Genomic DNA, 27,945 nt, shown 5'->3' on the forward strand with positions numbered 1-27,945 from the left:
AATAATCATATAGTGCTATATTTAGCACTGATGAAAATTTCTGTCCGAGAAACGTTATGTGTCTGAAGATGTGTGTTCCAGGTGTGGCAGATCAGTGCAGGTAACAGGGGACAGCCAGCAGCACCACGCCCTCCTGAGTCCCCCCCCGTGTTAGACATGGCCGAGCGCAGCCTAATCACTGCTGACACGCCGCGGAGGGGAGAGGCCTGTTCGCAGTCAGCAGTGCGTTTGTTGCTAATTATTTTGAGAGTGTCACGTCAATGTCAGCGTGTGTGTGTGTGTGCGTGAGTGTAGGTCGGGTGGGTGGGGGTCGCTGGAGGCGAGGCGAGGCCACGGTCTGTCACTGCTCCTCACTGTTAGCCACTTGGCTGTCTGTAGAAACGTACGGCGAGGGGATGAAAACACCAGGCCACTCTTTTTTTTTCTCAGGTTTTATTTCATGCTCGGGTTTGTTGACAGCTTAATGACCAGCGCCGGTGAGCAAAGACCGGTGTGTGAATGTGTAAACAGAGCAGCTGAACATACACACACACACACACACACACACACACACACACACGTGCAAATCCGCCATGGTCTTAACCCCCTCGCCGACACTCCGGGGATTAACCGATCGATGATTGAGACCCTAATGTGTCGCTCTGTATTCCTTGTCACATTTGAGCTTGCCGGCTGCTCTGGAAGCTGTCACACACACACACACACACACACAGTCGACACACCCGCTACGCATCCAGAAACCGAGACAGTGCCGACAATCTTGCACCCACTCCATCTTGAAGCTGTCACCCGTCTCTCTCACTCTTCACTTCCAGGAGGACTTGAAGACTTGGCAAAATCTGGCACGTTTACAGAAATATCTGAATGTCCGCAGTCTGCGGGGAAGCTGTCTCTGTCGCGTAATGTTGTGCGCGTGTCGTTTCAGTGCGCTCTGTCTCTATGATTAGGTATAAATGTGGTATAAACATGTTATTACAAGATGCACGTTACTCTATCACCTCAAACAGAAACAACGTGAGAAGATCAGCAATAAAACCCAAATGAACTATAATGGCTCTCAGGCAATAATTGATGGAATTTACCACAAAAATGTGCCAAACAGCTTATGAATATTTACATTGGGTTCCATTTGAGCTCTGATATTGCCAGGTGACTAAGTAAAAAGACAGTGTTGGCCACGTCTGCCATTGTAATGAGTATGTGGAAGGCTAGTATTAAACTGTGATTTCATTTTTGCTGCGCTAACGTCACATTATTTGGGATTGCAGGCAGCCCTTGGATTTATTCTGGAGCAAATAAATCCGCTGGCCCACTGAAGATACAGAAAACCGAGCACAGGCTCCACCCTCAGTGGCCTGTGCTGGAACGACGCAAGCAAACAGGCTGGTGATGAGTCCAGCAGATTGAGATGAAGACGTATAGTGGCCATCACAGCGAATCAGTGTCACACCCGCAGACAGACAGCCCTGTAATTAGGAGCCTGACCAATCCCTGTGGCTTTGGGGGTTGCAATTTATCCCTGAACCAGTGACCAGTGGGAAAGATGCCGTCCCTGTGGCAACCTTGATAAGAATTGGTTAACACTGTTTTAACAGCACCAGACACAAAGACTTCATTACGCCATAACAGCAATGTTTACGAAAGGGCGGTGTGTGTCGCAAGAGTACTAGAAAATTCTACAAAAATAACAATAATCTGAGTAAAATCATACAGCGATATCCAGTGCAACGTGAAGAACACACTGCTTTAATTCTAATGAATTCATCTTAAACTCTTTTTGTTCATTTCCGTGACATGCTCGTCTGGTGGCTATATTGAGAGCAGGGCTTTAAGGACAGGGCTTCAGAAGGTCTCCGCACACGTAGCTGGACGGCCTTCAGAGCCTTAAACCACTGTCAGAGAAAAGGGAAATGAAGTGTCACATTAGATTAGGGCTGAATAGTTCCTTACTGGCTAGGGGGGGAAGGAAATTATTTCAATTAAATTATTTTTAAGCGCTTTAGGGATAGCTAATAATTATACACACAAATCAAGAATACATATTTTTTTTTAATATTGAGATAATTTTGTGTGGCAAAATGTTGCTTTGCATGTATAATTACTATAGGAATATTGTGGCACGGTTGGCTATCAACTTTCATGACACAAATTTGGAAACTGACAGTATTATGTGTTTTGTAATTATTCTTGCAACATCATAATCATGTAATGCATTATTTAAATTGCACCTTCTGGCAAATGTTCAAAAATCAAATGGAGGTGAAAATGTATAATTTGTTCCCTTTGTCTCATTCCTTAATAACATGAATAATATGATAATAATATGAACATGATGTGTCCATGAGCGTCTAATTGTCCATGGTAGTGCAAACATCTGGAGCAGATAAAGAAAATGTTTTATTTTTAAAGATTTGCATGGAGCTTCCCAATGTATAAATTGTAAATGATACATTTTATGTTTTACATTTCTTTGTAAAAGAAATGCTCGGCGCGGCGCTTCTTCTGTTTCGGAGCTCAGCTCGTCCAACAGGTGCAGTGTGACCCTCCTGCCACCAGGTGGACCGCAAAACCCACGCCAACCAACTTCGGACTGCGCGTTAACTCGCTCCGAGCAAGAATTTCATCCGTGTTCGGACGGCGGACACGTTGTCCTCGGAAAAAGTCCGCGATGGAAGCTACTTACAGGGAGTTGACGGAGTTTAATGAAAATATCCATCCTGAGAAATGTCCCGTTGGGGAGAGAGAGCTGGAGAGAGAGAGAGAGAGAGAGAGAGAGCGACGCTGGAGAGAGAGAGATAGAGAGCGAGCGAGAGAGAGAGAGCGAGCGCGCGACGCTGGAGATGCTGTCCTCTGATTGGCCCGCAGCCGCCGCGCGCGCCGCGCGCTTCCCGCGCCCGCCCGCCCGCGACGCGCCGTTATCCCGCCGAGAAGAAGGCGACGGGCGACGGACACCGGCGACAGCTGACAGGACGCGTCTCGGCACTCGCGTGAGTTCTCGCGTTTACTTTTCTGTGCTCGTGGCCACGTGGCTGTCGCGCCGCTGCGGCCGCGGTCCGGCTGTGGGTGGCGGCGCGCGTGGACGCCTCGCAAAAAAAGTATAAAAACTCCGAAATTCGTCCACGAGGTCCACACAATCGTTCTTGACTGAAAAACTCAAGTAATGCCGTATTAATTATTCCCCGTTTTCACTAATGAATATAAATGTATACCTTTAGAAAGAGCTGAGATGCGCTGCGGCGTTGTGTAAAGATGCTATAAAAGTTATTAGAATCGAGGAAATTAACTGTTTTTAATAGTTTTCATTTTGTATAGTGAAGTAAAAATGTAAATTTTTTAAAAAAAGTGTTCACCTGAAAAGGAACATGAAAAATTAAAACGATTATCCGTCGGAGGATTCGCTATATTTTTTATTAAACTTTTCATATTTTACTTCTGTATAAACATTTTTATTTCAAATCTACTGCATAGGCAATATTTTTTCAAATATCCTTAGATTTATTACATCTTTAGAAAAGGTTTTATTGGCTATAATAATCAAAAAAGTGAAACAGTCGGTAAAATCAAATGAAGGCTCTTCACATTCCTCCTTGAATTTAATAAACTACAAAAAAAAATTTAATTTTCTTTCGTTCCTCAGAAAAAATTTACTTCAGCTGGGGGTGAAACGAAGAAACTATATATTCTATAATGAACAACATTCTACCACTTAAACTAAAAAAAATGTAAAAATAAAAGTTTAACGTTGTCTCTATTACATTTAGTTAAGGTGGGTGAAGTAATGCATATTTAAAAATGACATCATATGAACACTGGCAGAAATGTGTATATATATATATATATATATATATATATGTATTAAAGAGTATTGACCTTCTTTTTCCGTTCTGTAATTTACTCTCAAGCCGGCAGCATGGTCTCTCGGCTCGGATGGCAGGTTTATCTGACGAATTTGTTCCGTTTACTTTCTCAGCAGGTGCTTGGGGACATTTTGAAGCGACCACAGCGAGCTGGATCGGGTGGCCGCCACTCACGTCTCTCTCCCGCTGTACAGGGGGCCGGGACAGAGAAGACAGATGGACCTTCACCGGACCACCTTCAAGATGGATAGCTCGTCTTACCTGCCCAGCCCTTTGGCTTCCCCTGCTCTCATGGTGCTGGCCTCCACCGCCGAGGCCGGCCGCGACGCGTCGGTGCCCTGCCAGCCCCCGCGGCCATTCGGCGTGCCCGTGTCTCTGGAGAAGGACGCTCACCTTCCTTTCAGCGGGGGCTCGTACACCTTCACCTCCATGTACCACCGACAGGGGGCCGTGCCCGCAGGCTTCCCCGCCCGGGACTTCCCGGCGTCCCTGCTGCACCTCCATCCTCAGTTCGCCCCACCCAACCTGGACTGTACGCCGCTGGGCATGCTGAACCACAGCGGCGTGGGGGCTTTCCGTCCATTCTCCTCCACGCCGGAGGAGCGGGACGGCGGGGCGTACCATTCCGCCTTCACCCCCGCCAAACGCCTCAAAGGCTGTCTGGACCCCGAGGTGTCACCGCACCTGCGCTACACAGATCCTGAGGGGAAGGAGTTTGACTTTATTGGAGCCCGCGTTCCCTCTTGCTCTCCCATGAAAGCAGCAGAGGATGCTGGGAAAAAGCTGTACTCTGTGTCAGGGTTGCTGTCTGACCGAGATGCTTCATCCAGCCCAGAGCAACGGAAAGAGCGATGTGAGTGTTTACCTGCGTTGTCCCCAAACCCCACAGTCACCTCCACACTTCATTTCACCGTCCTCCAGAAGCCACCTCACATACAGCACTGCATCCAAACTGTTAACATTATCCAAATCCTGCCAAACATTCATCAAACACTGATTTATGTAAAAAAGAGACTCTGATTCTCTGAACACCAATACAAAACTTTATTTTTATTTATTTATTTAAAAAAAAACTTTATTAATACTGAAGGAAATTGCTTCTCTACCTTTAACCCATGACCCTTATTGTTCTCCATCTTTAGACTTTTGCTTGTAGGATATGATTCATTATCAGACAGGCCAACACTCCTTCTACATATCAGCAGTTTTTCTCAAATCACAAGAAATGATTTTTGCCACTTTCACTTTTTAATAAATTGTCATGATGTGTTTCACACTTTTAGATTGTCCCTTCCTGAACCGTTACGAAGATGAAAAACTACACACACACGACATGACAAACACACACACACACACACACACACAGAAGAGCTTGTGCATATAGCTGAGAGACAGAGCGTGTGTGAAGGAGAGCGAGGGAGAATTCATTTCAACCTAACACAGCTTGGAGTCAATTTGAAGGTTAAGTGTGTGTGTGTGTGTGTGTGTTTGCTTTGTGCGCCGTCACTAACCCTCACTGTGTCCCACCTCACCCCGAGCCCTAATCCTCTGTAATTGCACCCTGCTTATTGACACCTGCCAAACTTTGACCGGCATTAGTCTCTATGCAGAATACATAAAAAAAAAAGACACAGTGAACAAATGATCGTGAGCGAGCCGAGACGACAAAGACAGAGAGAGAGAGAGAGAGAGAGAGAGGGAGGGAGGGAGGCGCTCCAAACTTTTTCTGGCGGAAGACAAGCTGTCAATGATAACGAGCAGAGAGGCGGCTCCGAAAACAGGGCGAGCTCAACATCGCCCCCATGCCAGCCGTCTGATTTGTTGACAAATGAGTGGGGACGTGTCAGGCTGAGCGGCAGCAGGAGCGAGGGCTGCTCATTACGCCGCGCCGTAATTGGCCGACGGTGCGGGGGCTGGGGCGCGGGAACCAGTGCGTTGAGCGTGTGCAGGGGGGGCACTGGGATGGTAGTAAGGTGGGGGGGGGGGGTGTTCGGGGACATCAAAACTTCTCATGGGTGTAAAGGAGAGCCTGTGACATAAAAGCCGGTACACAGAGGGTTATAAGCAGCGGGGGAGCAGACGAGCCCCCCGTCACGGAAATAATGACTGACAATGACGGGGCCGAGAGCCACATCAAGGCCGCGGAGCTCCGAACCGCTCGCCAAAAAGTTTGGATGGTTCAACTCAGTTGGTGCTCAGGATGCTGCCACCTTCCCCACAGATGACTGACAGAGAAAGAAAGCCGCGTGTAATATATATAGACAGCTGAGATGCACACGGCAGGATGGATGTGTGTGTGTGTGTGTGTGTGTGTCTATATGCATATATTCACGTTTCTGTAGATGAGGATTACCAGCGGTCTTCGCTGTCGTTTTTAAATTAAATAGAATAATACAATGACCCCCGAAATCCCCTACAAACCTCAGAAGGATCCTAATTGTTAGAAAGGTATTGCTTTTCTTGCCCATTTCACCCCTTAGAGCGGATGAATTCGTCATCTCAGCATCTGATCTGCTGTAAGTGCGCTTTCATGTTCCTCATGTTGCGCGGATTTGACTGTTTGTTGCTTTTCGACCTTTTCGCTTTGCTTCAGGCTGTGAAGTTTGCCTTCCAAATATTCAAAAGCGAGCCAGATCCTGACAGCTGTTTAAACAGTTTGATTTTTCCTTTCTTCCTTCATTCTTCTCCTCAGAAGGCAGATGTCTGCAGTCGGCCGAGGCTTGTTTTCCTTGCGGGAGATATTTTAAACTTTGGGGCTGTAAGCCGCTGCGAGCGTGAGACAGTAAGAGAAGGGGGAGCAGAGCGCGGCTCCCCGCCGATCCGGGCCCTCGACTCAGATCTCCGGCGCGCCCCGGACCAGCTTCCTTCAGCCACGCGGAGACGTAAAGCACATAGCGCTGTCCCCTGGTTGTCTCCCCCGGTGCATGACATCTTCCTTTTCATACCGGTGGCGGGTGGGCAGCTAAAGGACACATGAAACGGGCCTGCGGCGCGTGGTGCCAAAATAAAAGTCTGCTGGGGTGACAGGGGCTGTGGAGATGGAGGGTGGGGGGGTGGGGGGTGTATGAGGGTTGGCAGATTAGGCCACCGTGTTTCATCCTGAGATGGAGAGGCGCTGCTTATCCCAATGTGGGATCGAATGTACATCAGGAGGGAGGGACAAGTCTCCATCTTTTCAATATTTCACAGCTCTCAGGCATCATTGCAACTTCTTAAGAAAAAAAGTTCTGTCCATTTCCACCCAGATTCGCAGATTTGATTTATCACGCTGTGTGTCATCAAGCAGCAATTTCACCTGCCATCAAGACTTAGTGGCACAGCGACGGCCGGTCAAAACTAAAAACACAGATAATGACCAAGACGCGGGATGACAGTGACACTGTAGCTCCAAGATTCCATCTAATAGCATCACACTTTTGGGCAAATGGGGTGAAATGTGTCTGAATGCTGCTCACACCAGGCGCTGGTGTGAGCAGTGATTTCCCCAGAGAGTCAGGTGGGGGACTGTGTGACAAGCTGACCCTTGCATCCAACACACCAGGGACTGTCTCATATATATACATATGAATAGGAAATTATTTATAATGTTTGAATACATTTTACTGCCTCACCACAGCATCCTTACAGTATTTACATTATCAGATGCCCTTATCAAGAGTGCCTTACAGTCAGTAGTGACAGGGACAGTCCCACTGGAGACACTCAGAGTTAAGAGTCTTGCTTAGGGTTTGAACCTGGTACTTTGTACCCGTCTGGTTCATAGGTGAGTGTTTTTACCCACTAGACATATTTACATTGTAAAAGAATTCTAATTCTAATGATTATTGTCAATTTTTCTATGTGTCTCCTGTTAGTACATTTACATTTACAGCATTTATCAAATGCCCTTATCCAGAGCGACTTACAATCAGTAGTTACAGGGACAGTCCCCCTGGAGACACTCAGGGTTAAATGTCTTGCTCAGGGACACAATGCTAGGGATTTGAACCTGGGTCTAGTACCTAGTACCACCCTAGTTAGTACTTGTTTAGCTTTGGGGGAAATCCAGGCTCAGGTAGCTGAAAATGAATTTAGCAAGACTGTTTGTTGCCAGATGTTCATGCGTTTTGTTTTCAAATATTTCTTGTTCTCTAGTGAAAAAATGAAGGAGAAGCACAGAGACGGACTGTTCAACCTGTTCCTCCCTCCTCTTTACTATACTCTCTCTCTCCCTCTCCCTATCTCTCTCTCTCTCTCTCTCTCTCCGTACAGTCCCTAGCGTTCCACTGACATGTCAGGTTCCTATCAGCCTGTCATAAATTACCAGCCCTTCAGCTTTGTTGCCTGGCCACTCGTCTTATTGTCCTGTGAAACCAGAGACGGGTTTAAGACCTTTTATTATTTAAGATGGCTGGTAATTACGCGGATCTTGTCCATGCAAGATATCCTTCATTCACACAAAGACGTGGTGGTTGTACAGGCTCGGTGGCATGTGTGGCACGGCACCAGAGATTGAAATAGGGACGTCATTGTGTTTTTTATCACACCATGCCGGGATGGAGATAAGCTGGTGGTCTTAAATAGACGGGGAGGATGAGGATGGTCCAGGCTGTTTGGTGGCTGTAAAGCAGGGCATTTTGTCTTCCTTTGTGCCCACAGGTGTCTTCCGCGCAGTAGCTGTATCGCCGAGAATTAATTTGCCGGCAGCTCACAGAGTGAAGCCGAGGACCCAGAAATGCAGTATAACAGTAAAAGTTCAACTCATGCGTGTGCCATTATCCCCCCGGCTAGTAAACCAGCGTTATTGCGCCAGTGCCGCTTAACATCGTCTCCTTGGTGATGGCCTCTCCATGGGACTGAGCGATAGGACCCGGTGGAGGGCCTAATTAGGGGGTCTGCAAGGGACAAAAAGCCGTGAATGGGGAGCAGGCTGGCAGACGCTCTTAATCTCGGCTCATTATGAGTGGAATAGACTGGGCATGTTTAACCGTCACCCAGAGAGATGGCGTCACCATAAATCACGGAGGACACCCCTCCCACGCTACACTGCTTGTCATGGTCCCAACAACAACTCGTCGGTGAGAAATTGAGCAGGAACTAAACCAGCGGATAAAAGGGAATTCAATCAGAAATTGAAGCTCAGAAAACAGTAAGATGTTTTGGGGCACTATATGGGGAGCGGTTCTGCCATTGCATGTACACGCTTTGTATAGATCTGTTGTTCGGCCCGGCCATGTGTTACTTTGTGTTGCTGGGCCATAATCATGGATCTGACACCTTCACTAGACAAATGCATATGAATTGAATTGCTTGATAAAGAAGCATATGTGTGTGTATATATAATTCTGCAGTGCAGTTGAGCGGCTTTTATATGAGCAAAAAAACTACACACATTGCTGGAAAGGGATTTCGGAATGTCACATATGGTCCAGGAGGATTCCAGTCAGGCTCATTACCAGTGCATCATGGAAAACGACCAGTAAGAAGAATTTAACATTAGGACCAGTCAGCAGAGCTCACACAGCAGCACTCTCATTCACACATCACAGGCTTTGTTCCAAGAGGTCATCAGATTCCAAAATGGGCTTTCTGATCATACTTGACCACCATCTGCCCTTCCTGCTCTCTGCATCGCCCAGAGTGATCTGCCGGCTCAGGGGACCGGAGACACGCCCCCCTCCCGGCCCTCGTGTGCTTTGAGCCTCCCTCCCGCGGTCTTTGAAGTGAGATCAGAGGGAAGTGTTGTTGGCACACACAGTGCAGGTCGATCAGGTGCCGAATAGCCTCTGTCTGAGCAGCCTGTTGTTTTATACTTCCCCCGCTCCTAATTAACTTCTCTTACTCAAGCATCTGAGCTTAATCGACTTAAAAGCAGTGGGATAATGACATAATACCCAGCAAGAGGGGGCATGGGTTCCAGTTCAGGCCTTGGCTGGTTCTTATTAGTAGTAGAATGGTTGTGAAACAGACAGAATCGTGATACCAGCTTATTGAACAGTGCTAAAAACGGAACCTGCATCCAGCTCTTTACAGTCCCCAGTTGGCAACTACATTTACATTTACGGTATTTGGCAGATGCCCTTATCCAGAGCAACTTGCCATCGATTAAGTAATAAGTTGTGGTTGACTAGGATCCCAACTATGAATACAAAGCATTCTATTTGCTCGGTTGTGGTTTTTCTCATGTAAGTCAGACTAGTTACAGAAAGTTACAAGTTAGTCTAAGTAAGCTGCCATTTGAAAATTCTCAGCGACTGCGTTGAGTCACGTAACGTAACAAAATGAGATGCCAGCAAGGCTTCCTTCTTCATGCAGCAATAAAGCTGAACAAAATAAATTATTTACATGTATGTGGTTTATGAATCATATTTTGTAAACATGTTCTGCATGCTTTGAAGAGATTTTATTAAATGTTTTGAAACTTTGTGCAGTAAGTACATGCACAGTCAAGGAAAAATTATTGGAACCCCTGCTGGTTTTGTACGTTTGTCCAATAACAAAGACATTATCAATTTATCATTTGGTAGTTTTGTAATTTTTTTAAAATAATTTTTTTGTCTCTCATTGTTTAAATAAACCGACCATTGAAATGGATCATTTATTTGTTAGTAAGTAAACTTACAAAATCAGCAGAGGATCAAATAATTTTTTCCCATACTGTATGTAAGAACGATCCTTTGATGTAGAAGTGTGACGAAAAGAGCAGGACATTGTTAGCACCAGCAGATCTTCCCTTTCTGCAAACAATGTGGGCCTTCATTGTATGAGAACAACATGGGAATATCAATCATTTGGAACATGGTGCAATTCTTCGTCATACTGTTTTATCATAGTTTTTAATCTAACCCTGACAATCTGAAGTGACCAGTGTAACCATCACCCTTAGTGAGCCGTGAGCAGCCATGAAAGGCGCCCAGGGAGCAGTGTCTGGGCCGGTACCTTCAGGGCTCTAGGGTGCAACCAATTTGGTTGCACATGCAACCTTATTTCTCAATGGACCAGGTGCGGCCAGCCGGTATACAATCTCCGTAAACTCAGTAAAACTGTTCACGCAACAAATGCATATTAAGAACATATCATATTCTAAACCAAGGGTGAAGGGTGGTGTTTGCCTCTGATTGGTCGTGGTCCAGATATTCCTGTACATTTGGTGAGGTGAGTAGCCTGGAGCCATCAGATAGGCAGAACAGATGTAGCCCCAGATTAGAGCTTTAATCAGACCTTAAAAGTACAGAATTTTGAAAGCTCGGACCCAACATTATTGTGGCGGCATTTGCTTCACATATTGGTACTTTTATCATTTTTAACGTAATTTCTCTTGGTCAATGTTTTTTTCCATAATCACCAGAAGCTAGCAACCGTTTTTCCGCCTCTGCTTCCGTTTTGGCACTGATCAAAACGCATCACGTGACAACACATTTACTGCACAAGCCCGAGTAAAATGACAAAAAGCAGAACGCATCTATTAAACACGTTTTCACATGCTGTGATAAATGTACTGGCCCAGCGTCCCCTCTCACCACTGGCCGAGATGATGATCTTTAAAACTTTAAGCCCTTAAAACACTTGAACTTTTAGATTTCCTTTTTATTTCATTTATCTTATTTTAATTTTAGCTCAGTGAAGCACTTTAAACAGCAACACATTTGTACAAGTTACCTTTCTTGTAGAATTGGGCTTCAAATAAAGAACTTTATGTTGACAAGATTGTTATTTAATCATTTACAAGTCAGTGTTGACTATATGGACAGCAATTTAAAAAACGTCAAAAATTGTCATCAAAAATGTTTGTGCTGGTGCACCTAAGAAAAGAAGGCGCACCAGTGCAAGCAGTGCAAAAAGTTAAACAAGAGCCCTGACCTTGCTCACTGGCAACCCTCCGATTACAGGTCTGTTTCCTTACCTGCCAGGCCACCACTGCATAATACTGAGGCATACTGGCATACTGAAACACAGTAGAAGAGTTCCAGATGTTTCATTTTAATTTCACTTTCCAGTGTACACGAAAGCTCTGAGTGTCATGGGCCTCCTTAATAATGGTTAACCAGCCTTCTCACTGTGTGCATTGACCAGGCTGAGGTTATGATGACAGGGGTGGCAGCACCAAATATCAGTATCAGGTCTGGGCTTAGAAAGCAGTAGGCACAAATGCCAAAACCACAGAGCATGCAATGTCACACACCACCAATGACTGTCATCAAGCATGTGTCCCCATGTAATCAGGGTTCCTTCAGGCTGGAAGGGTCCAGGCAGGTGCAAAATGTCCTGCTTTAAGATGTAGAAGGCTGGTCACCCTCCGTACACCCAATTTACCCATCGCCAGGGCAAGTAAATTAAATCATAACATGTGACGGCGCTAATGATACACATACTAAAATGTGACGGCCAGATGGCTGACCTCTGAGTTGGAGGAATGTATAGAGCTGAGGGTTCGAACCTAAAGCTCTCTGAGGTAATGGCGGTGGAAGCTGTGCGCTGCGTGCGCTTCGGGCGGTAGAAAGACCACCCTTGTTTATTCAAATTCTTTTAACCAAGCCAAGAAGACAGAAGAGGAAGAGAAGAGAAAAGTAAGAGCCAACCCCCAACTAGGATGAAAGCTTTAGCACTTAAGAGTGTATTAGAAGAACAAACTAGTGCCACAACAGGGGACAAAATATCAAATTTAACTCCTTCAAAACTTCAAACAAAACCCCCAACAGGCAAACGAACAAAAAATGATACAGCATTATTCTGAAAAAAAAAGCACCACTCGTATTTTACAAAGGTTTTACAAAGGGTTTACTCTTACACATTCACGGGGGTGTCTCATGGCTTAGTGGTATTGCTGCGTTTCACAACACTGTTTTGTATGATAGAATCTGCTGACAATCGCATTTCTTTTTACAGATGATTTGGTCAAAAAATCTGAATACCTTGGCGCGGTTATAATAGATATATTGAGAAGGATCTCCTTATAGCGCTAAAGTCCAGATTATATTTGGTCATATAGTTGCAGGTCCCAAGATCAAAGTTTAACGTTTCATTGCATCTATGTCCTATTCTATGTGGAACAGAAAACAGACTGAATGGATTGACTAATGTAATTTACTGATGCATAAAACATAAAAGATACACTGTATCTCAATTTCGCCTTTAAAATGTATTGCAATTGCAATTATTTGTGTGAACATTTCAATATGCATACAAAAAGGCCTTCTAACTTTATAAAAGCTATAAGTGTTTTTGGTGGGGTTTTTGCCTTTATTGTGATTGTAGACTGAACGGTAAAATAAAGATGCTGAATGCTGACTTGTTCCAGAATTCATGCCAGAGCTTTCACATCTGCGCCTGCCATTAACCTCTGATAGGCCGGTGTTTTCTTATGTCAGGCTGTAACAACATCTAAACGAATACTCAACATCTCCGCAAATGGGCCAAGTAAACACACACCACGGGCAGAGGCGGGTGAATCTTCACAGGACTCATACAGTCTGTAACACAGGGATTCATCCAAATATTATGTTTTCTGTGAGAGAGAGTCTGCTTGCACATCTGCGTGTGTCTTTTGTATATTTTAGTGAGTTGCAAATGTATTCCCAAGAAAATGAATGTATGTTTTATGTGTGCATGCAATATGTGTGTACGCTTAAATACTGTACGAACATATTATTACCGTCATTAACGTAAATCAATTTAACATGATCCATAAAGTAGAAAGTACACCCATCTGTACAGACCTTCTTTCTAATACAGCTATTTGGTAAAATAGCTTCAGCCGTGAGGCTGAACAATGTGACTCCCAGATGTGAGGAAAGACCATGATTCCATGCACACATCTGGATCCAAATATACACCAACAGGCATTTTTTGTCACTTTAGCAATGCAGGCATACATGATCTGTTTCTTTCTGTACATCACTATAATTTGTAAACAGAATTCCTAGTCACACCTACAGCACCCAGTTCCCATAACAAATATTATTCCTAAATGATTTACTTTTATGACACAAATGTATGGAATTATCTATGTAATTGTCTGAGAAGTCTACTTGTTCAAGGTATAAGTGTATAAATTAGTAAGCGTTCACACCAGTTCCAGTAATGAAACTCCATTCATACAGTTATATGAGTGTGGAGGTCACAGTCTGACCTTTAACCTCCTTTGGTGAACATAGGGAAAAGCTGCCTTTAGGGAATTCTTGAGTCTCAGCCATACATCAGCCAGTCGTTAATTGGTTGGAAAGACAACAGTGGCGCAGTATATAACTTTTTATGTATTTCCTATGGTCTTTATTATTAAACTAATGAGTGGCAGTCCATCAGTCCAGGTTGTGGGACTGACTTACTGCACTGGTGTTCAGTACAATGGAACAGAACTGAGATCAACAGGGTTGAGTGAACTGAAACTGTCAAAAACCATGCGGAAATTGGTTCAGAAATTCACACTCATGTTAGATTTCCCAGCAGCTTCTTCTGGAGTTGTTGTAAACACAGCATTCCCATTTCCTCCTGTCGGACCAGTCATTAGGTAGCTTGTTCTGGAGCTGACAGTGTCATGGAGGGCAGTCTGGGTGGTGCATTGGAATGGCATTGCGTCGTAGCCTCATTAGCTCATGTTAAGCACCATGTCTTCTGAAGCCTTGTCCAGCAGGGGAAGGGATTGAACCTTCTGCTCAAAGAACCCGTCGACCCGATTTGTTTCATGACTTGATTGAACCAGAAAACAGGCCGAGGATCTATATCACCTTGTGCTGCCAGAGGCCTTTGTTCGGCCTGCATTAGCTAACAGGGGGTATTGGCCGGGGGATTCTGGAGCTTATTGATGAGCGATGATGAGCCTCACTAGGCACAACCCTCACTAGGGCTACGGGCATAAGGGCGGGTGGGATAGCGGTGGAGCGGGGGCTGCCTGATGAGAGGACGTTGGCCATTGTGTTTCTCCAGAGTGCTGTGAAAGCCTGGTGTACTTGACTGCCCTTGACTGAGCGGCGCTGATAGAGTTGAGGGGGAGAAGGAGGGTTGCTGATGGCGCAGACGACGCAGACACTGAAGCGGAGAATGCGTTTGTAAAGTGATAGAATTTATCTTTCGTTTGGCTCGACCTCCCTGTCCAGACATTTTGTGTGAAGGTTTTAGCCTAGATGGGCTGTTTCAGAGTATAGAGTCCACTCTAACTTCCTTAAATGAGCATTAGGCTGCTGGTGCATCTCACATGCATCTGTTGATCTTTTTATATATTTGAAAACCACTGTAAACCAACATAATTCTGTTATTGTAAACCATTTAATCCCTGAAATTCAACATAAATCTGGCACTGTATACCCTTTAAACCCTGAAATTCAACATAAATCTGGCACTGTAAACCATGTTTACCCCTAAATTCAACATAATTCTGGCACTGTAAACAATTTTAACCCCGAAATTCAACATAAATCTGGCACTGTAAACCATTTAAACCTTGAAATTCAGCATAATTCTGGCCCTGTAAACCATTTTAAGCCCCGAAATTCAACATAAATCTGGCACTGTAACCCATTTTAAGCCCCGAAATTCAACATAAATCTGGCACTGTAAACCATTTTAACCCTGAAATTCAACATAAAACTGGCACTGTAAACCATTTTAACCCTGAAATTCAACATAAATCTGGCACTGTAAACTATGTTAACCCCAAAATTCAACATAAATCTGGCACTGTAACCCATTTTAACCCTGAAATTCAACATAAATCTTGCACTGTAAACCATGTTAATCCCAAAATTCAACATAATTCTGGCACTGTAACCAATTTTAACCCTGAAATTCAACATAAATCTGGCACTGTAAACAATTTTAACCCCGAAATTCAACATAAATCTGGCACTGTAAACCATTTAAACCTTGAAATTCAGCATAATTCTGGCCCTGTAAACCATTTTAAGCCCCAAAATTCAACATAGATCTGGCACTGTAACCCATTTTAAGCCCCGAAATTCAACATAAAACTGGCACTGTAAACTGTGTTAAGCCCAAAATTCAACATAAGTCTGGCACTGTAAACCATTTTAACCCTGAAATTCAACATAAATCTGGCACTGTAAACTATGTTAACCCCAAAATTCAACATAAATCTGGCACTGTAAACCATTTTAAGCCCCGAAATTCAACATAAATCTGGCAGTGTAAACCATTTTAACCCCGAAATTCAACATAAGTCTGGCACTGTAACCCATTTTAACCCTGAAATTCAGCATAATTCTGGTCCTGTAAACCATTTAAACCTTGAAATTCAGCATAATTCTGGTCCTGTAAACCATTTTAGCCCAGAAATTCAACATAAATCTGGCACTGTTACCCATTTTACCCCCAAAATTCAACATAAATCTGGCACTGTAAACTGTGTTAACCCCAAAATTCAACATAAATCTGGCACTGTAACCCATTTTAACCCTGAAATTCAACATAAATCTGGCACTGTAAACCATTTAAACCTTGAAATTCAGCATAACTCTGGTCCTGTAAACCATTTTACCCCAGAAATTCAATATAAATCTGGCACTGTTACCCATTTTACCCCCAAAATTCAACATAAATCTGGCACTGTAAACCATTTTAACCCTGAAATTCAACATAAATCTGGCACTGTAAACCATTTTAACCCTGAAATTCAACATAAATCTGGCACTGTAAACCATTTTAACCCTGAGATTCAACCTAAATCTTGAATTTTAACCGTTAGACAGATTATTAATGTTTTGGGCAATTTTCGCTGTTTTGGAATCAGACCGCCCAGTCCCTGGCAGGCTCCTCATAATCTGGCTCTCACTGTGTTTGATGACTTTTGTGAAAACCTTCTTGCTGACGCTGTCCGCCCCCAGCTTGTTAACTGCCTGATTGGCCTTTAGACGTTTAATGAGCTGAACAATTGAGTTTTATACGGGCAGTGAGCTGATGTGTAGTTTGATGTTTGGGGTTGGGCTTGTTTATAGCATCTTGTTTATGGTAGAGTCTTGTTGCCTAGGTGTTGCATCAGTGCTGTAGCAAGTTTTTTTTTTTTTTTTAAAGGGTAGAGCGACCTGAAACTTAAAATGTTCCAATCGAGTTATGTAATTAGTAGCTTACATTTCTTCTACTTCTACTTCTAATGTTGCTGAATCAGGAGAATTATATTAATAAAAATATATTAAATCACTGTCACCATTACAATAATTTAGTGTAATGTGGACTACTGGTAATGTTGTAATTCTGGTCAATTTAGTTTTGTATCACAATGCTTAAATGGTTATGGAATTTCATTCCAATTGTGCTAATTCTTTTTGTCCATTGAAGTCACCTCCAACGCCATGAGACTTTATGAAGACACTCCAGTCGTTCCTTTTTCAACTGTTTCTATTTTGCCTGAGGAAATCACTGAGAAGATAAATGGTAAATGGTGGATGTGTTGGTGTTTCCTGGTGCTTAGCAGTGGACTGTGTTCATCTTGGGTTTGACCAGTCCTAAAACGGATTCCTCTTTCTTCTGTCTGAAAAGAGGTTGCTGCGTTTAACTTCTACCTCCCCTTCCTCCCTTTCTTCTCTCTGTTTCAAATGGAGAAAAATAATAAATAATCCTTCAGTGGCATGGCCTGTTGGCCTGACCTGTTTGCTCTGCTCATGGCAGAAGGCTCTCTGCACGGAGTCCGTGCTGAGGGAGCTGTGTGCTTAGGCAGGTCTGTCTCGCTGACTGAGTCTGAACAAGCACAGGCCTGTTCTACCCCGGTGGCCTATAAAATGAGAAACTCAGCCACTGTGCCACAGAGAGCAGCGGGCTGCCTGATAAATATGTTGGCTTTCTGTGTGCGTGCTCTGCTCGTGTGCCTGGGTCAGCATCTGCTTTAACAAAAAAAGAAGAAGGTGAAAGAAGAAAAGACAAGCTCAGCTTCCGCCCGTACGTGGACAGAAACTGCGGCACTTAACACGCGTGCTGCTTCACGAGGTCAGATAATGGGCCATATCTCCGCTGCACTGGCAACGTAGCCAGCAGGTGGGCCGTGGCTTCCCATGCGGGGGCTTTAATCACAGGGCGCCACCATGACTCCGCTTTACATGCACGCTCTCTCATGTTCCACGAAGAAGTGGGCAGCTGCTTTTAAGTGTCTGTATCGCATCGTCCGCATCCGACCATCACTTCCTCCACCAACAAACCCAAGCAGCACTCTCTGTCTGGCTGCGGCTGTTCTGGAAACTGTAGCTACATGGGCAGCGGATGTGATTGTATCTGAGCAGTCTGCGGGTCGGAGTGGCTGAGTGACGGGCGGGGATAGGGGCTCCATGCACCTGCTCTGTATGGAGGGTTCAGCTGCCAGAGAATGTATATGATTGCTTACTTGTGTGTGACATGTGTGTCTTTGAGTGTTAATGGTGTGTGTTTTACAGGGTTGGAGTTGTGAGGTGATGGCTGCCAGTTTATGAGCTGCTGGCTGTCACTTCATGGACTCCATACCGGCTCATTACTCATTCAGTAGAAATGACCATCGTCCAATGTAAATGGTCATGAAAATAAAGAAAACACATTGAATGAGAAGGTGTGTCCAAACTTTTGGCCTGTACTGTATATTAAAACATACACTCACACTCACACTTGGGTCAAGCTGAAGCTGAACCTGGAAACCTGAAATTGTTTACTGCCAACATCCCCACTCTTTTCTTTCTTTCTTTCTTTTTTCCACACTTCAGATTAAACGCGTACACATGCAGTACTGCAGAAAAGTTTTACCTTTCAAAAATTTAGGATTTGATAGAGATTTTCCTTTTGTTTCCTTACTTTGCGTTTGTAATTGAAACACTTTTATCTTTGAAAATATTCGTAGTTTTGATTATTTTTGTCACCTGACTATATCATTGATATCATCAATTTACATATTGAAATTTTGGAACTCGTTTATCACTATCACCCCTCTCTTTTTTTCACGTGTTAGTGTTCAATTTTGTAATACTGGGGAGAGTATTGTAAAATTGGGGGAGGATCATTTCATCTTTACATTTAAATGTGTCTTAAACTCTTTACTTTTTTTTATGTCCTTCTTTCCTTATTATCGTTATTCCAGATCATACTGAAAGTTTTGGTGACCTCGTCAAGCGCAAATGGCAGGAAACACTGTTGTATTCAGGGTCTGGGGGAAACAGCCCCAATCCATTAGAGTGATCAATACGTCAATAATTCAAAAAGCTAAGTGTGGTGGTAGTGGAAGGGGGTTGTTGGAGGGTGTTGACAAAATGAAAAGAGAATTGGCAGTTAACACTGCAGAAATTAGATTGCAAGCAAATTAGTAAGAACGTTGTGCCTGACCGCAACAGTGTTTTTGCAAGGAATGAGAAGGGACAAAGGAGGACAAATGAGGGTTCTGGGCAAGTGAATAAGTGTGTGAGCAGAGTACAGCATTTGCCTGTCATTCCCCATTAACTGCTAATTGGTAATCAGACAACAGGGGAAAGAGATGGTCGAGGGAAGAGAGGTGCATTGGAATTAAAGAAAAACAAAGCTATGAGTGTTTGTTAATCCCTGAATCAAGTAATGGTGATAAGTATTTTAGGGGTTTCCTAATTACAGTTTAACGAAGCCCTTCATTATTCTATCTGATTACTTTACGTGTAAGGCTATGTGCTAAGCATGTGGCTTGTTCACTGGTGTAAGGTCAAATATGTACCAAGTAGGAATGTAAACAGTTAAAAGGAGTGGTCCCAGCACAGGACCCTGAGGTACACCCTGGTTGACTGGAACACATGGGGGAGCTTGGAGGTCCTGAGGTATGATTCCTTCCCACAACCAAACCTTAAAATCTCCCTGGACAATTCCCCAATCTCTCATTCTGTCACTGCACACCACCTTGGGGTAAATATGGACGATTCGGCTAGCATTTCTAATCTCTTGCCCATGTCGGTTCCTTCTCTACAAAATTAGGCGGATTTGTCTGGCTACATAGATACTTGACCAATCTTTGCTCATCTCCAAACTGGACTACTCTAACTCACTCCTGGCTGGTCTTCCTCTCAGCAACACAACCTCTCCAGCTGATTCAGAACGTTGCAGCGCGACTTGTTTTCAACCTTCCCAAATTCTTCTTCCACTATTGAACTTCTACTAGATGTCTGAACAGCCAAGTCATTAAATATCTTTTAGGAAATACTAAGGTCACTTACATACAGGTACGTGTCCTTTTGAAATTAACAAGGGATTTCAATGATAATTTTTTTAAAGCTCTTATGTAAGTTGCTCTGGATAAGAACCTGTAAATGTGAGACTTACACTGGAACAGGGCAGTACCTGTGAGGCCAGCATATTAATGTTGACGGTGGAGCAGAATGGATTGATAAACTGTGGAAACGGCAGCTAAGATGAGAAGATGGGCATTCTCATTCTTTATCTTCTGGGTGACATAACAAATTACACACCCACAAAAAGAGCAGTAATTTTGTGTATTTGGATATATTTCTGTAACGGATGCATGAACTTGTGAACAAGCTCTGTGCTTAGCACCAGTTTGAAAATAGCACCATATATGTTTGTACACTGAAACATATGAGTTTTATGGATATTGTGATTTGTGCAAATGCCTGCAGATAGGGTGGGTAAGATGTGAAATGAACCACAGCCATTTGGACAGCAACCTACCACTCATCTGATTCTGTCTGACAGCATCTTGCTGTCAATATCAGTGTATGTGTTACACAACTTCCGTGTGACAGAACTTGGTGCTGCTGGGTACTTCAGCAGTGTTTCAAGCCTCACTTAGCCCATGACAGATACAACAGGCCGGTGAATGACAGGGAAGAGGATAGTTTCAGATAAACTGGCATAGCCGATAACCCTGCTCAGAAAAAGAGAGGTGGCTGAGGAATGATGTATAACTAAAAGACAGATGGGCTTTCCTCTCAGCTTTCTGCAGACGGCGAGAGGATAGAGACACATCAGCAGCTGCGGAGAAGTCCCACGGAGGCCTGGTCATAATTGACCTTGAGCACATCCCAGATCCCCCTCGCTGCATCTGGATGCTCTGGCCGGTCTTGCTACAAGCTGTTGTTATCTGGGCTTTATTAGCGTGGAGCACCTCCCCCCGACACCCAGCACCCAGTTATGGGAGCAATCAGCAGCTGGGTGGTGCGCTGTGCTTAAACCTTCAGCAGGACCTGTGTGAATGTCCATCCCTCATCTTTATTGGGACATTTATAGGCAAGATATCAGACATTTACATTACAAATATGCAAAAAACATATTACTGAAAGGAGAAGGTGATCACAAAGGGGAACAGTGTCATATTCAACATTTCCAGATTGCAGTGCAATTACAAGTTTCGGAAGTCATTCTGTTATTCCCACCTGTTTAATCATTTTTATGTGTGTGGTCTGTCTCCAGTGACAGATGAAGAGTCACATCTGCCCTGGTCTGCATTTTGGCTAGATTTATAGGTGTATCAAAAAAAGTCCCATAAATACCAACTGGAGAAGACGATATGGGTAGATAAATAATAAGATAAAATAATTAAATAATAATAAAGATAAAATAATTAAAATACCGTTCGTCCTTGCTTAAATTTTTTATATGTTGCTCACTTTTTGCACTTTGTAATTACCAGTACTGACACTCGTTTTTCTGTAGCTCCACACTTTTATAGATTTTTTTGCGATCATCCGTGGGAATTGAGCTGTCTGGCAATGATCTGAAACAAGGCAGCATGTGAAATTTACTAGCCATAAAATCATGCCACACTGTCTGGGGCTGAGTGATCGAGCGACACGGTGAAGAAGGAACGGGAGCGAGCTGACAGCTGACAGCGGGTTTAATAGGCCTGGGGAGCTTTTTCCGCTGGTGGTTAGTAAATCAGCCTGTTTATCGGTGATTTACTGAGGAGTCGCGTCAACATAACTCAGATGAAGAATCATGTCTTCACAGTTCTAGGACTACACATGAGTAGCACACGCTTATTGAAGAACCTAATTCTTACACAAGCATTGCAAAGAGCAGGCCTTGCTATCAGACACTGAGGAGGCCTTTGATTTTTCAATAAATAAGCCCTAATGAGACATTGATTAAATCCAGAGAGGCAACAGGGGAGGGGTTGAAGGAGGAAGTCATCATTGATTTGATGCAGGAGTGAAAGGGTGTGGTCTACAGATTTACCTGTTGTACTGAAGGACCACTACAATCTGCCATATGAAGAGTTCATTTGTGGTTTGGATGCTTCAGGTATTCATTGAATGAGCAATCTTTCCTTTGTTCCTTTGAATGTCATGGAAGCACACAAATACTTTAAAGTACAGTTAATCACACTCCTAAAACACGACGCACAAAACTGCAGTAATTCGAGTTTTTCTGAGCTAAATAAGTAAAAAATCCCCTCTACCTTTGAAAACCCAGGGAAATGACTTGCCACAGCAGATGTGTTACTCCGCTGCCTATTATGTTGCCCATTAAATACACGTTTTCAATGGCCCATTATTTCCCCAATAAAAAACGATCTGCAGCGCACATACTTTCCCCTGCCCTCGCTCAAGATCACATATTTCAAATGGGATGAAATAACGGGTATAAAATGAAACATTTGATGTTGTAAATATGAACCAGACCAGATTTTTTTGCCACACAATTGAGTGGATCACAGGTGTGGAAAGAGCCAATCATTTCATTTAAAAAAATAAAAATAAAAAAATATATATATATAATGGCGCGCTCCTCAGAAACCTTGCCAAGGAACAAGGCCCCCTGCCAGCCCCAGGCCTTCCTCCGGCCCGCCGATTACTCAAAGTTTGTGCCAATTACAGCGGCACTGAAAGTCAAGTTCGTGGATGGAGGCATGGTGCTGCCCCCGTGCCTGGCACTAATCTACAGCGTTTACCAAAAACCTTGCAAAAGGCAACTTTTTCATTCAGCAGCCAAATGCTCTGTAGTTTTTTGGTTTTGAACAGAAAATAGATGTTGAAATAGATTGATTTCTTGTTGGTCTAAGTAAACTGGGGCATTGAGCTAGAATGAGGAGTTATGACAGGTTGATGGAGCGGCGTGATGCTCTGTGACTGGAGGCCACACACTCGCCGCACAGCCTCCGGTAACATGACCTGGATCATGAACCTACAGCCGGCTTGTTCCGCTGAAGCGTCCTAAGTGCCACCGCATCCCATGCCCCTGACATATTGTTATAATGTGATATAAAACCCAGATGATATGTGACATTTGGAAAAGGTCATCTCATGCCATCTCATACTCCATCGGGCTCTGCAGACCTGGCACTTGTCATATGCATACACGGCGGGGGGGGGGGCACTGGACCCATTCACTCTCATTGCGTCTGTCATCTGCCTGAGAGGGATTACAGCACTGGGGCTGTTCCACAGACCACCATTAACCAACCACAAATAGTCAAATTAGTCAAATTAAAAACAGGTTCTTTTAAATAGTCTTAGTGTTTATTTCAAATTGTTGAGAGTAAAACTCATGTTAAACACTGTTATGTGCTCCAGATAGAGAAAGTAACAACTGACGTGATGGTAACTGGGGTACAGATAGTAAAAAGGGTGCTAGTAGCCTAGCTGGTCGTCACAAACCCTACTTCAAAGACACTTAAACCTGAGTGTCTCCAGGGGGGGACTGTCCCTGTAACTACTGATTGTAAATCGCTTTGGATAAGGAGATAAATGCTGTAAATCTGCAAATGTGATAAAATATGCTGACCGTTACAATCTATACCAGCATTTCATTACTCAATCATACAAAAATGAGAGCCTATATGAGGGCAGTGGTGGCCTAGCGGTTAAGGAAGCGGCCCCGTAATCAGAAGGTTGCCGGTTCGAATCTCGATCCGCCAAGGTGCCACTGAGGTGCCACTGAGCAAAGCACCATCCCCACACACTGCTCCTCACTGTCATGGCTGCCCACTCAGGGTGATGGGTTAAATGCAGAGGACAAATTTCACTGTGTGCATCGTGTGGTGTGCTGCTGTGTATCACATGTGACAATCACTTCAAAAAAAAAAAAAAAAAAATCCAACATTCATGTTTTGCCCAGATCTAATATACAATTAATTTAGAAATAAACTGCAACAAATCAGCATAAGAGAAACAAGTTAGTGTGGTTGTTGGGGTGTTGGGGTGTGAGGCTTTACTTATACTGGGTGGCTCTGGCGGCCCGTGCTGGGTGAGACAGATTAAAGCTGTTCTCACCCCCCTCATTTACCAGGTCACTGTCTGGCTAATGGGCTTTTATTTGTTTTTCCTCCTCTTGGGAGGTAAACTAGCAGGCTGACAACCAGGTGATTGATTAAACAAACAACTGTCACCACTGTCACTCACGCGCACACACACACAGCTGACACTCTTACACACGCCAGTCGCCAGTCACAAGCAAGCATGCTGGTGCACGTCGGCGCAGGACTGCGAAGCGCACAACTGAGATCTGCTTTCTGATTATTAAATAAGCCTAACCCTGCACACACACTGGACAGCTCAGGAGGTACCTTTTGTAGTTTACCGCAAAGTTTGTAACATGGCGAACTATGGATTGTTCTTGGTGAAACCTTATGGCAGACAAAGAACTGGAGAACAAGGGTCTTCCAAGCACCAAACCAAAAAAAGAAAAGCCTGTCCATTCCAGAATCAAATCCAATTCCTCTTATCAGGGTATTATTTGAAGATGTTATCTGAGGGAGGTAATGCGGTTATAAATTCAATTTCGGCAGGGAGATTTTGTTGTTTACTGATGCTGGCGAGCGCGGGAGGGGCAGGAACACCCCATGCATGTCAGGAAATTCATTTAGGGTGGTGGCAGAATGTGAAAATGGGGTGGGGGGTTTGGGGGGGGTGTAGCGCCCTGTCACTTTCTCAAGGACAGGCGAGCGCGCCATGCAGAGATCCATGTTTTATTCACAGCCATTTGGGCTCATTTGGCCGCTCTTTAGAGCCTGATAGCTCTGTCGCTGCAGAGCAGGACACAAAGCCGGCTTCTCCATTTCCGCTGTCATGTCCGCAGCCACCATGCCTCTGACAGCTTATATTCACTAAATAGATTCTCCACAGCAGACACCATCACAGCCGAATGGCCAACTCCGAGCACTTAGAATATAGTGCCTCTGATTTTTCTTCTTCTTTTTTACACACTTCTTGGTATTTGGGGTTCTGTTTTTTTATTTAAGGTTCAGACACTCACAGGGTGTTGAAAAGTCTTTTGTTTCAATCAGTCAGCTGTCATATTTTATCTTGGCTAGGTAGTCTGTGTTATCTGTGAATTATTACGTGATTGAAATGACCCATGAACCGAATTTTAATGTCGTTTGTTCATGAGGTCTTTCACCCTCTCTCTCTTCAGCCAAGGTGAAGGTCCTGTTTGACGCTCAGGCTCCAGTCTGCCCTGTCTGCCAGGAGGTTCTTCGGCCCGGGGAGCTCCAGCATCATGTGGAGGAGGAGATGGAGCGCCTTACCCAGATGCACTTCGGGTACACAGTACCATCTATACTGAATACAATTCAAGAACTTGTTTTATTAAACGTATTTATTATTGTCACCATCATGAAAAGCAAAATTGTATAATTTTTTTGTGCAGTACCAAAAGTGAGCTCAAGCAGACTAAACACTGACTAGATTATTTGAATGTGAGACCTTTCAGGTGAGAGAATCTGTATGAAGGAGCTTGCGTGCATACAAATACAGGGAAGTCTTATTGGTTATTCTGAAAAAAGTGTGTTCTAGTTTTTTTATTCCCCGCCTAACAACCTTTTTTGCGTCTAAATTCAAGCTAATACCAACCAAGGTAAAGATTTCATGAACTTAACCCTTTAAACTAGTTCAAAAACAAATAGATTAAAATGATATGTGGGGAGGCATCTTGGTTGAAGCCTATGCTGGTGGTATGTAAAGTAAGGTCCATGTAGAAATACGCTCAATTCAGAGACGATAAGTCAAGTACTGCAACACTACAATACACTACAACCTGAAAACCTCACCTCCCTGCCCCCAAAATAAGAAAGAAGCACCTTTTCATGTCTTCTCTGCTCTCATTCCCAATTTACTGTTTAAATATAATTATCAGAAAGAGGATTAAACTTCCCGCTTTGATGCTCCACTGGAATCTTTTCCGTCTCTGCCATTGGTGTTTGTGTGCTTCGCTGGGTCCCTGGACCGACCACTGATACTTCTGCCAAAGCACGTTCATCAAAATTCATACGCTGTGCCCTTCTCCCCACATCAGTTGTCTTTACACATCGTTCTCTCACCTTTACCATCCCTCCATTCAGTCACTTTTCCCTTCCTTTCATCATTGCTGTCACATTGCGTTCTCTGTCTTCTTCACCTTGTTTGGAGACCTTCCTGTACCCTTTATCTTCATCTCCTGCTCCTCCTCTTCCTTTTTCTTTATTTTTATCATCAGCCCTGGGCCTGTCTTCTGGGTAAAAGCTCTGTTCTTTGACACTCGTTTGAGGACGGAACATCTGAAGCGCCGGTGCAGATTTGGAACTCATTGTGAATGTCGCGATTGTCGTCCCCACCGCCTGCCTGCCCTTATTTCTTCTCCCCCTCTGATCCTTTGTGTGTGTCTCGGCGGGAGATCATTTGCCAATCAGATCTGTGCAAATTTGATTTCTTTGCCGTGCCTGAGCCACTTGGACGATGGCTGTTGCACGCTGGGAGCAAAGTGAACATGACAGGAAGCATGTTATTCTGTCACCTCGGCTCACATCTTATGTAGATGCATTAAAGAACATGCTGTGGAATGATGTCACACTCACACTGACCTGAACAGAGTGACAGAAAGTCAAAAGCGGAAATGCAGGCCCTTTTTTTTTTTTTACCTCAGATACAGTAAGCAGTAATCAATAATTATAGACGTTTCGCTCTCTCCCTTTAAACATATAACCTGCTCTCTTTCACACCCGCCCTCTCAGGCGCACACATTTCCTCCCAGCCAGGCTCTTGGTACCTGTTCTGGGCAGCCCCCTGTTTAGCCTGCGATTGCATCTCTCCATGACTGGAGGAGAATTGCTCCCTCGTCCTCCTGCCCCTGCAGGCCCCCCGCCACAGTGTTTACACACGGCCACATTCCTCCTGACATATTTCACATGGCTGGCGCTCAGGGCAGCTCACAGGCAGACGCAACATAAGTAGCTAATAATGCATTTTCCGCTCGCACGCCACCAGCCAGCAGGACGCATGGCGGGGGGAGATTAGCCGATCAATCCAGAAGAAAGATCTCTCCAATAAAGGAATTATAGCCCTAATCTTCTTAACGACACTGCCGTGGACAGTAATTGTTAGAAATTGAACAGGGCCCCAGGGTGTGGGAGCCTCGGTGCTGGAGTGAGCTGACGCCGGGGGCCTGCCACGCGCTCAAGAATATCCGATGGGAGGCCGAAGTGGCTTATAATGTCAGATGATTCATAATGAGGCGAAACGATACAGCCTCACACAGTCATGATATTGATTCAAGACAGACTTTCACTCTTCTCCTCTCTCTTCAGTAAGGGCGGTGTGCAGACGGATGGCCTCGCTACGGTGGCGCCCAAGGTAAGAGCACCGCCAAATGAAGGCAGAGGTCCAAATAATAATCCACACAAAGGTGCATGACACACTATAAGGAATATTAAAAAAAGAATCTATTTCAGATATTTTGTTTTGTTACCTTGAGGTGAAATACACCTTCAATTTGCCACCTGGATTTAAATGAGCCATTGATTAATTACAGCGATTAATATGCTTCAGGAGGTTATTTAATCTTGAATGATGCCATGTATACATTCTGATTTCCTGAACAACCAGGCCAGAAGATACATGCTAGAGTTATAGACGTATCAAATTATTAACCTGTATCAAGCCTATAAAACAACTGAGGATATCACTGAAATGACTGTAAATTACCCATGGTATAAATGAATAACTACACTGATACAAATCCTTTAGTCTTTTTTCCTCTCATTTGTCCAATTGTTTCTAATCAATTTCTTATTCCAATCAGACATGGCTGAGTGCTGCATGTCTGTGTGCTGAACTTTTTTGTTTTATCTCTATCAGGCTCTGCTGATATCAATGCATATCAAACGAGAGGGCGACCCTTGCACTCCACCTCGGCCTCTGGATGATGTTCTTCACTCAGACAGATACCAGGTTTGCCAACATCTGATTTCTTTTTCAAC

The 27,945-nt window shown here is 44.0% G+C and overlaps 1 protein-coding gene across 4 annotated transcripts in view; it reads left to right on the plus strand.

The window, feature by feature from the left end:
• Nucleotides 1–2,851: 2,851 nt before the first annotated feature.
• The window catches only part of rnf220b (ring finger protein 220b), a 35,031-nt gene continuing 9,937 nt past the window's right edge, over nt 2,852–27,945 (plus strand). For 2 of the 4 annotated variants that reach the window (XM_029001167.1, XM_029001170.1), the window contains exons 1-5: nt 2,852–2,987; nt 3,971–4,710; nt 25,128–25,254; nt 27,274–27,319; nt 27,824–27,916. In XM_029001167.1, coding sequence (XP_028857000.1) covers nt 4,074–4,710; nt 25,128–25,254; nt 27,274–27,319; nt 27,824–27,916 — 903 coding nt within the window. In that variant the 5' untranslated portion in view covers nt 2,852–2,987; nt 3,971–4,073. The remainder of the gene's footprint in view (nt 2,988–3,970; nt 4,711–25,127; nt 25,255–27,273; nt 27,320–27,823; nt 27,917–27,945) is intronic. The other 2 variants (XM_029001169.1, XM_029001168.1) reach the window with 2 other exon arrangements.

This window comes from Denticeps clupeoides, chromosome 13 (genome assembly GCF_900700375.1).
Source record: "Denticeps clupeoides chromosome 13, fDenClu1.1, whole genome shotgun sequence".
Classification (NCBI taxonomy): domain Eukaryota; kingdom Metazoa; phylum Chordata; class Actinopteri; order Clupeiformes; family Denticipitidae; genus Denticeps; species Denticeps clupeoides.